Source organism: Camelus dromedarius, chromosome 9, assembly GCF_036321535.1.
Source record: "Camelus dromedarius isolate mCamDro1 chromosome 9, mCamDro1.pat, whole genome shotgun sequence".
Lineage (NCBI taxonomy): Eukaryota > Metazoa > Chordata > Mammalia > Artiodactyla > Camelidae > Camelus > Camelus dromedarius.
The window spans coordinates 14610909-14621542 of record NC_087444.1 but is presented as its reverse complement, the minus strand read 5'-3'; the positions used below and the strand labels follow the sequence as shown (position 1 = coordinate 14621542).

Below are 10634 nucleotides of genomic sequence, written 5' to 3'. Positions count from 1 at the left end.
AACATATATTTTAACATCTTTGAAATCAGAACGATCTTCCAATCAGTGGCATCTAAGATTTGATGAAATACAGAAGCATCCCAGGTGATTCTTACAATTCAGTCAGTTTGAGGAAAAATCAGTTCCCTAGTACTCCCTAGGGCAGTGCTTTCCAACCTTTAGTATCCTTAAAGTCATCTGCGGTCCTATTAAAATGCAGGTTCTGAATCAGAAGGTCTGGGTTAAGTTCTAGGATTCTGCATTTCCAAGAAGCTCCCAGATGATCTGTGCTGGACCGTGCATCACATTTTGAATAGCAACATGTCCCTCTGTCAAGTCTCCACAGCAACTCATTTAACTAAATTGAACTAACTGGCATAGAAAAGTTTGACCAATGGAAAGAGTCTTTGATATGTCTGTGAGGCAATTTCTAGGCTGCACTCTCATTTCTCCCAAGGAAGGGGCAGCTGGGATGAGAGCCAGAGGGAGGGCTGCTCCAACCTTTGAGGAACCAGAGACTAGAGTCCAATTTCCCAAGGAAGCACTTTGTTACATGAGGCAGCACAAACCACCCCCACCCGCCATGCTAAATACCAGCAAAGTTCACTTGCCAAGTGAAGCTAGGCCTCTGGTGGTTTTAGTGGGTAGCGAGTAAGCAGCCCCATTCTCTCTACCATATGCCCTTTTCCCTCTCTTCCTTCCTTCCTTTCTTTCTTCCTTCCTTCCTTCCTTCCTCCCTTCCTCCCTTCACCAAACTTTTATTGAAGATCCACTGATACCACAAGGTCTGAAGGACTCAAAGATGAATCAGATTTGGTCCCTGATCTCCAGGGGAAGAAATTCAGTATGGGGGAAACCCATTTGTAAAGCAGACAATAATGAAGTGATTAAGTGCTAATAACAGAATTATGTACAAAGAGATGAGCCAACATAAAGGAGCAATGCTAACAGCTCCCTGGTGCAGCGGCCACTGGAAGAGCTGGAGGAAATACTTCTTATGTTTCCAAGAAGGGGCAACAGCCTGAACAAAAATTCCTTGCCAGGACCTGCCTGCTGATGGAGGAGTGTACTTTGAGGCTCTGAAGCCCTATAATCTGGAGTCTCAACATGGGGAGAGCTTCCTACTTTTTTGCCTCTAATCTCTAGCTCTAAGATGCAAGTGAATCTAGAAGGAAGAGACTTTTAGGAGATCAGCCCCTCAAAAGGATGGGGCAATCATTATCTTATTCCAGAGAACTCCAGTATTGGCATGCTATCCTCCTATGTCAGAATCCAGCAGATCATTCCCTTAGTTACAGGAACACTTAAGTCTTTGCCCTTTGTCATATTGAGCTCTTAATTGGCTTGACCCATCACACTGCTAGATATAAATGCTATAATCCCTAGACTAAGTCGGTTTCCGGCTGGGGTAGGGAGTCTCAGGCAAGAGAGGCAGAGTACAAGAACTTAGAGCCTGCTCCCTCACCCAGCTCCAGAGAGACCAGCTTTTTAGGAGGACTACAAGACTGATACTTGATCCCAATTTACTGTTTCCTTATCTTCCATCTCACAGATAGGAAACCCTAAACAAGAAGTTTAAGGGCCGGAGGAAGAAGCCAAGGAGGAGACGGCAGAAAGATGGGGAGTGGAGCCAGTGCTGAGGACAAAGAATTGGCCAAGAGGTCCAAGGAGCTAGAAAAGAAGCTGCAGGAGGATGCTGACAAGGAAGCCAAGACCGTCAAGCTGCTATTGCTGGGTGAGCAAGATGGGAAGATGAGCCAGTGAAGGAGAAGGTACTGCTCCTTCCTGCTTATCCTGGATGGTAGGTGGGTTCTAGCCCATTGCATGGGGAGGAGGGATGGCAGGTCATTTTCTCTCTTCCTATCCAGTCTCGGGCTAGGGGATCAGGAGCTCTAGGACCCAGCACAGCCACCCCAACAAGATGTAGAATGCCAAAGCTACTCTGGAATTGTTCTGCTCTTCCTTGAATCAGGAATAGTACAAGGGCCAGGATGGACCTACCTATCTCCATATCTAACCAAACCTAACACCTTATGGCTTAGCAAAAACCATGAACTCTGGACTTGCAGATACCTAACGAATCTGCAGTCAGAGAACTCTGAGTCAAGGACTCAGACGTCCTACCATATAATCAGTGTCATGCAGTCCCAGAGATAGGCCCACTGGTTCTCACCACGTATACTGGTTCCTCCTCCTTGCTTTCAGTAAAATAGCTGTAAAATTATTAGAGTTTTTATAAAATAGAGAGTCTTTACAGCAGTCCCTTCCTGGCTTTCTCTTCAGTAGCTACTTCTAAAGCCCCTGCCAGATGGGAGGCTCATCAGCTTGATGATCTCCTAAGTAGATCACAGGTTTGTGCTGAAAAAAGAAAAGCACCTCAGTCAGTCAGAAATTGATCATGGCTGTAAATAGAACCAAGACAATAGAATTTAGGACATCTGGCTTAGAAAAAAAGCCCACAGTAGGGCAGAGGTAGGCTAGCTGGAGTAGGTAGGGTCCTTGTAGCAGGAGACTGGCTGGCTGGGCTGGGTTTCCAAGCTCATGTGGAGCATGAGAACTAGCGGCCCAGGCTAAGGCACCTCCTTTATCTTAGCTGATCTGTGGCATGGCCCTAAGGACACACTGAAGGAACATACTGAAGGGGCATAAGCTCGACCCAGACTCCAAGGAGCCCAGGAGGCTACAAAGGAGAAAGAGATGGCCAGGCGACTGAAAGATCTTTTAAGCCTAAGCAGCTTTCTTCTACATTCAGGATAAGAAGCTTAGAGGGAACAAGCACAGGATAAGGGGGAGGGGGTTAAGGTATCAGGCGTAGTATAGACTAAGGGGTTGAAGGGTATGAGTTAGGGAGAGTGGAGAGTGAATGAGGATATTGGGACATTTTAGTCAATAAAGCAAAATTTCATCATTCAAGATGATAAAAGACAGTATTTCAGTGAAGTGATACAGCTCTCTCCAATCCTGCCCCAAGAGGAAAAATCCTGCCTCCTGAGTAAAAACAGGCAAAGAATAGAAATGTATTAAAGGAATTCCCCTGAATCAGTGGTTCTCCATCAGATTTTGCACACCTCCACCCCGAGACACCTGGAAATGTCTGAGACATTTTTAGTTGTCACAACTGTAAGAGTGGAGTGCTGCTGGCCTCCAGTGGGCAGAGGACAGGGATGCCGCTAAACATACTACAAAGCCCAGCACAGCCCTCCACACAAACAAATCATCCAGCCCAACATGTCAACAGTGCAGAGGCTGAGGAACTCTGCTCCATATACAGATTGAATGGCACTTGAGCTCAAGGCTGGCAGAAACTAAGAGTGGCAGTCACCCCAGTGTGTTCTCTCCTAACAAGGCTTCCAAGCAAACAGTGGCTTAGACATCTCACAGGCCATCTACTGAAGGGTTGGGGAGAATTGGTGGAAATCTGAAGCATAAGCATTTCTCCCTGCAGGTGCTGGGGAGTCAGGAAAGAGCACTATCGTCAAACAGATGAAGTGAGTAGGAACAAAGCCCCAAAGGACTGAGGTAGGGTGAAGACTCCGGTAGAGCCAGCAGTGGCATGGAGGATAAAGGGCTCTTTAGCCTTAAGGAACCTGGATGTAAAGGGTATATAGCACTTTATTCCCAGTGCCCCTCATCTGCATGTCCCGTGTCCCATGTCCCTTACTCTTCACTTTGGGACAGCAGTAGGAATAGAGAGATTGGGTTCTTATGACCCTTTAAATCCTCCCAGATTCCCAATCCCTTAGGTCTGGTTTCTCAGGTCCAACTAAGGGCTGGGTGTCTGCTCCTTACAGGATTATTCATCAGGATGGCTATTCGCCAGAAGAATGCCTGGAGTACAAGGCCATCATCTATGGGAATGTGCTGCAGTCCATCCTGGCTATCATCCGGGCCATGTCCACACTGGGCATTGACTATGCTGAACCAGGCTGTGCGGTATGTGATTAACGTGTGTGGTTAAGGGTGGAAGGAAAGGCTAATGAGAAGAAACAAACCAGTGGTCAACAAGCTGAGGAAACATGGGTCAGAAAAAATTTTATGTAACTAAAATCCTGCTGAGCCTTGAATCTTTTTACTTCAGTCCTAGAGAAGCATGCAATTTCTACCTTTATAATAAATGTTCATAAAAATCTGCTCTCTGCTTCCTCTGCCTTTTTATCTTATTTTACCACTTAAATTGCTCCCCTTGGTTTCCTTGCCCTGGATGTGAAATTTTTATAAGCTGAATCCCTAGTTCCAGTATTGGCCTTTTCCTAGATTTGAATCATTGAAATAGCAAAGGTGACAGGTTCCTGTCTACCATCTTGTCCATTTCATGGTCAATCTGGTCTTTAAACTTCCAATCTCCCTACAGCAGAGGATCCACATTCTGTGGCAGGACACTTGTTTTTGGACTAAGGATGGAAGATGAAAACATCACAGAGGAAGCCCCTGGGACCTCTGCTCTCCACTACACATCCCAGGGCTTGATGTATTGCCACGCTCTACATCTCAAAAATTAATCAGTATTTTCTTACATAGAATCTTCACTGGACAATGTCCCTACCTTAGGCTTTGATAGCAATGCAAAATGCTTTTTTTCCACCAATATTCCCAAAAGCCTGATGGAAAGCCATTACTCCCATGTAATTCTCAGCCTGGTTTGTCTTACAGGATGATGGGCGACAACTCAATAACCTGGCTGACTCCATTGAGGAGGGCACCATGCCTCCTGAGCTGGTGGAAGTCATCAAGAAGTTGTGGAAAGATGGCGGGGTGCAAGCCTGTTTTGACAGAGCTGCAGAGTACCAGCTCAATGACTCAGCATCTTAGTAAGACTGATTGGAGAAGGGGTAGGATGAGGTATCAGCAACCTTCTAGGAGAGCTTGCAGCCAGCCTAAAATTTCAGACACTGAAAGCTGGAGACCCAAAGATTGAATTCAGTCTATATACCTGTTTTGTCAGGCTTGAGCACTGTTTTACTATGCTCTGAATTTAATGGCTTTACATTAGGACATTTGCCACAGGTCCCACCAGTCTGCATTGCTTTACACTGCTTCGCTGCAACTTACAAAGCTGAAGAGTCAAAATTCAAAACAGTGCTCTGTTTAACAGCCCTCCTCCCCTGTCCTCTTAAGTCAAACACAGAGCCTCTCCTTTCAGAACCATAAACACTAATTCAGCACTGCAGTTTTGCTACACTCTCTCCTAGGAGGCATATGATTCATGATGGCCCTTTTAGGGCTGAAATTTTTTAGCTGGTAACCCAGGCTCTACTGGATGCCAGGACATGGGACACACAACTGTCAGGGCAGACTAAAGGAAGCTGGTCAGGTATTATAGAGCATCAACTGTGCAAAGCTGGTCCCCCAAAAGATAAAGTATACAGAGTTTACCAATCCTACCTCAAACAGCATGGTATCACAGATGGGCATGAACTTTGGAGTCAAACACACCTGGGTTTTTAGCTCCTGTTCTGTCACCTAATCTTGTAACGAGGTTGTCATTCACTATACGAAGCACTCACTCACTCAGGCCCAGGCTCTGCTCAGTGCATTAGGTATACCTTCTCATTTAATCTGCTCATTAAGCCTTTACAGTAGATAGTATTTTTTTACTAGTCCTATTTTTAGATGAAAACTGAGGTTCAGAGAAGTAAATTAGCTTGTTCAAAGTCATACAGATAAATGGAAGAGGCTGGACTTAAACCCAGGTCTCTCTGACCACAAAATTGAATGTTTTTCATAACACATCACAATGCCTCTTGGCCTGGACAAGTTATTTAACTCTTCTGGACTTTTCCTTCATCTGTAAAATGGGAGATGAAACTTGAAGCTTCATGAGGTTAAATGAGAATTTAAATGTGAAAATGCCTGGCACATAGTAGGCACTTGTTAATTTTCCTTCCTTCCCTCCTCTGTCATCTTACTTCATATCTGCCTTCCATTTTTAAAAAAATTTTAATGGTAACTGTCAAACATAAAAGCAGAATAATACAATCAATCACCTGGCTTCAACTGTTATCAACTGATGGCCACTCTTGTTTCATTTTATCTCTATCCCCCACTGGATTATTTTGAACCCCAGATATATTACTTTGTCCTAAAAATTTAATTATGTATCTCTAAAAAATAAAGATTCTTTAAAAAAGAAATCACAACATAATCATCACACCTAAATATTTAACAATTCCTTAATGTCATCAAATACCCAAGTCACTGTTCATTCATGTTTCCCCAGTTATCTCAAATGTTTTTCCCTCAGCTTGATTCATGATATAAACAAGGTCCATGCATCACACTGATTTATGTCTCACATGTCCCTAAAATCTTTTTGAATGTACTCCTGCTTCTTGATAGAAATTTTGGCACTCATTTAAACCACCAAATCTCATTCAAGGGTCTAGAAAACCTTGCAGTCAGAAAAAACACAAGGAAAAGTTATCTGACTTGACTTAAATGGGACAGAACCCCTGCCTCAAATGTCCATCAGCCCATCCCACACTTACTTTTGTAAGGACACAAGAAAAATAACCCTAGATTTAACAATATGCATTCTATTCTAGTCCTGGTTCTAGCATCAAGTTAATTATATGACTTTGGGTAAGACCCTTCACCTTTCTTGACCTTGGCTGTGGAAAATTTAATGTCATCAATGCCAATCACTTTTCTCTAGCTACCTGAATCAGTTGGACCGAATTACAGCCCCCAACTACCTTCCTAATGAGCAAGATGTGCTACGATCCAGAGTCAAAACCACAGGCATCATCGAGACCAAGTTTTCTGTCAAAGACTTGAACTTCAGGTGAGTACATGGTTTCCTGGAGGCAACCGATACACATACGGTTTCCCTACGGGCATCTCAGATACCAAAAAAGGGCACAGGCATGCTTCTTGGCCTTCACTAAAGCCCAATCTGAATTACTCCTACTTCTCCTTTCCTCTCCACTTCCCATCTTACTGCTAACTGGCCCCAAAGTGGCCACCTCTCTGGGGTAAACACCAAGTGCATGTGGGTCATAAATTGAGCACACTTTTGAAAACAGCTGTTTCTTCTCTCAGAATGTTTGATGTGGGAGGACAGAGATCAGAGAGAAAGAAGTGGATCCACTGCTTTGAGGGAGTCACCTGCATCATTTTCTGTGCAGCCCTCAGTGCCTATGATATGGTGCTGGTGGAAGATGACGAAGTGGTGAGTAGCCTTTGCACCAGGCACCTTTGATAGACAGTTCCTGCATGACCCTTCCTCAAAGCTTTGTGTCACTCCAATGCCCCAGTTTGGGTGATTTCAGCTAACACTTATGGCCTAGCAGTCTTCTAGTAGATCAATCAATGTCTCAGGCAAATAATTTTAGAAAAACCCTTCTTCTGTAGGTTCTAGGTTAGCACTTTAGAGCTCCAGGTTTACTGAGTGCTTGATTTCAGATTAAACATCCAAATATCACTTGGATATCATATCAAAAAGCTCGTAAGAGAAACTGAGGGACAGGTGATCATTAACTTGGCAAAGCAAAGGAGTTACACTTAGTATTCTCCCAGGCTGCCTATGGAAGTAAAGGGTAGGAGATGCAAATGATAGAGCAGAAAAAACTATGTACGATGTGTTATCTTTATGCAACACGCTGGAACGGTTGAACTACTAACCTTATGCAGAAACCTAAATATATACTCAGTATCAACAAGACTAAGGAGAGGCTGGCAAACCAGGTTTCTCACATGCCACTTAAATTGGCAGCTGGACAACTACCTGAGGGTGGTTCTCTTGATCCTGTAGGGTTTTACAAGATGAGAGCTCTGCAGGACAAGTGTCAGCCCAGACAGGTACCTTCCAAGTTTAACACAAAGGATGTCAAAGGCATGGAAACCGCCACTTCACATAAGCATCCAAAAACGGAGGCCCACAGTTTATTGACAGAAGACAAAGCTCCTATCCTCCCATCCCCTGCTCCAGTTCTTCTCCCTTCTCCTGAGTAGTTCAAGTTCACATTAGAGCACTCTGAATATCTTGCGGCCAAAATGTGTAACAGGGCCATTCATTTTTCAAGGTCTCTTCCAACTTAAACCTTGAAGTCTATGAGGTCTTAAAAGGTTTTGCAGGAGTACTAGCAATGAGAAAAGGCTACAAATTAGTTTTATTAGGTGAAAAGACTGAGTCCAAGTCAGCTAAGAGCACACAAGACCCTAAAGGCCTGCTGCCTAAGGGTAGGTAGGTCTGGGTCACTGGGTAACCCCTGCACTCTGCGAATTATAGCCCCACTTCTCACTCAAAGTGGCCATCAGAGAAGGAAATAAGCCAGAAGTGCTCGTGGTGCGGCATTAGGAAATTCTTTAGCCCTTACCATTTGGCACCAGGGCCAAAGAATCCTTAATATGTTCCTGCCCAAACTGATATCTGGGACTCTATAACAGAAGCCTATCAAAATCATCCTGGAGATGTAAACGGGCACATGTTAACTCGGGCCCAGTTTCAACTCTCAATCAGCAGCTCTTATGGATATCAAAGTCCTTAGCTGTGCCCTGGCTGCCAAAGATCTGCGTAACATTTTTTGTACACCTGTATGCCAGCTACTATCGTGGACACTACACATACATGATCTCATTTAACTTTCATATTAAGCCCATGAGATAAGGAAACTGAGACTCAGAAAAGCTCAATAATTTCCCCCAAACCACACAGCTATGATATGAAGAGGAAGTCAGACCTCTTTGGCTCTACTCCACCACACTGAAAAGAGACAAGCTGTTGCCTATCTTTCTCTTTACGTTTGGAACACTAGTCTCTTCAAGGGGAACAAGAACAGTAAGTAGACAGATGTCCCATAAGCCCAACCTGATATCTCTGATGGTGTTTCCTCTTACTAGAATCGTATGCATGAATCATTGCACCTGTTCAACAGCATATGTAACCACAAGTTCTTTGCGGCTACTTCTATTGTCCTCTTTCTCAATAAGAAGGATCTCTTTGAGGAAAAAATCAAGAAAGTCCATCTCAGCATTTGTTTTCCAGAGTATGATGGTAAGTGCTAAGGGCTGGAGATAAACGGTTATTCTTTCTTAGTAATGACTGGTGATTACCTCTTCCTATACCAAGGAGACACAAAGGAACTTGTCTTTAAGAGTTGTGTTAAGCGTAACTCCTTCACTTTGCCGAGTTGATGATCCCTTATCCCTTTAATACTCAGTTTCTCTTGTGAGCTTTGTGATGTCCAAGTGATGTTTGGATGTCTAACCTGAGAAACATGGGCATTCAGCTAGAGGTTTAAATTCAGATGTCTCTGGAATACAGCAGACATTAGATGCACGAGAGTCACTGACTGTTAAAATGATATCTGCTAGAAACCAAAGGTGGGAGACAGAGACACCTCTCTCCTCAATTTCTTTGCTCAACTGGGAAACACTGGAGTGTAATAAAGGAGAGGACCCGCCCTCCAAAAATAAGCCCCCAACCACAACCATTTAACGTATTTTGAGGATCAAGTCAGTCACTTAAAAAGTAAGTGAGCAACTAAGAAGGGCTAATTCATCTCACTTCTTTGCTTTTTTTGTTAAAAACAGGGAACAACTCTTATGAGGATGCAGGGAATTATATCAAGAGTCAGTTCCTTGACCTCAACATGAGAAAAGATGTCAAAGAGATCTACAGTCACATGACCTGTGCTACAGACACACAGAATGTCAAATTTGTATTTGATGCAGTTACAGATATTATCATCAAAGAAAACCTCAAGGACTGCGGACTCTTCTAATTCTCACCATTCCTCAGTTATACATTCTATAAACAGGCTTGGAATCTGGGTGATTTCAAGCAGAAAATTTTAGGTCACTAAACCATGACATGAAGAATGAATGCATTCTCCCTTGGAGAAGGAGTACGTATGACTGCAACTGTGTCTCATACGCTCTTTTAAAAGTGGGATAGCTAGTGCAGTTCAAAGAACGCAAGGCCAGGAGTCAGAAGACCCAGGTTACAGTACTGGTTCTGCAACTTACTACAAAAATGTAAATATTTCACTTCTATAAAATGAAGTTACTTCTCTACTACTTCACAGGGTTAGTCTAATGACCACAAACATAACTGAAGGAAGAGAAGGCACATAAAAGCTATATGGTTAGAGTCACAGAAAAGAGATCCCACATAAAAGCTGCCATTTATGAAATTCAATACCAGGTTTTTACATGAATTATCTAAGCAAAAGAGCAGATCTTCCCTGCAGTCTGCAAAAAAGAAAAAAAATTAATTAAAATAAAACTTCAATAAACCTACCACCCCTTTTTACTAACACACCTTTATGTGCCTTAGCTCAGAGATCTGGATCACTGGATAGAAGATGTGAGTTTGTTAGTTTCTAAGGCACACATCCAAAAATGATCATCTTTATTAATCACAGATTACCCCTCTGCTCCCAAACTGCCAAAAAGACTGTGTTCCCTATATCTCTATAAGCTGAGTATCTCTCAGCTGTACAAGACACTTTCTGAATAAACTTGGAGGACATCAACAAACTCCCATTTGAAATATTAATGATTTTATTGCTGCCACTGCTCTATCATAGAATTTAGAACAAGTGAGCAATCCTGAGATTGTCATTTCAACTGCTGTTTCAGGAGAACAAAAAAGGCATGTAATTTTGCTTTAAGCACTGAAAATCTTTGCAGTTAAGCCATGTGATGCTTGGCTG

General features: G+C 43.1%; 1 protein-coding gene across 1 annotated transcript; it reads left to right on the top strand.

The window, feature by feature from the left end:
- Window positions 1-1533: 1533 nt before the first annotated feature.
- GNAT2 (G protein subunit alpha transducin 2) lies at window positions 1534-9784 on the top strand. Its single transcript, XM_010975914.3, has 8 exons — window positions 1534-1714; window positions 3425-3467; window positions 3771-3912; window positions 4630-4787; window positions 6632-6760; window positions 7018-7147; window positions 8818-8971; window positions 9511-9784. Exons 1-8 carry the CDS (start codon window positions 1597-1599, stop codon window positions 9699-9701), a joined length of 1065 nt encoding a protein of 354 aa, XP_010974216.1. The 5' UTR covers window positions 1534-1596; the 3' UTR covers window positions 9702-9784.
- Window positions 9785-10634: the final 850 nt, after the last annotated feature.

Coding starts and splice junctions, on each gene's coding strand:
- GNAT2 (XM_010975914.3), top strand. CDS start 1,597: ATGGGGAGTGGAGCCAGTGCTGAGGACAAAGAATTGGCCAAGAGGTCC. Junction 4,788..6,631: donor CTCAATGACTCAGCATCTTA/GTAAGACTGATT, acceptor ACTTTTCTCTAG/CTACCTGAATCAGTTGGACC. Junction 8,972..9,510: donor TTGTTTTCCAGAGTATGATG/GTAAGTGCTAAG, acceptor TGTTAAAAACAG/GGAACAACTCTTATGAGGAT.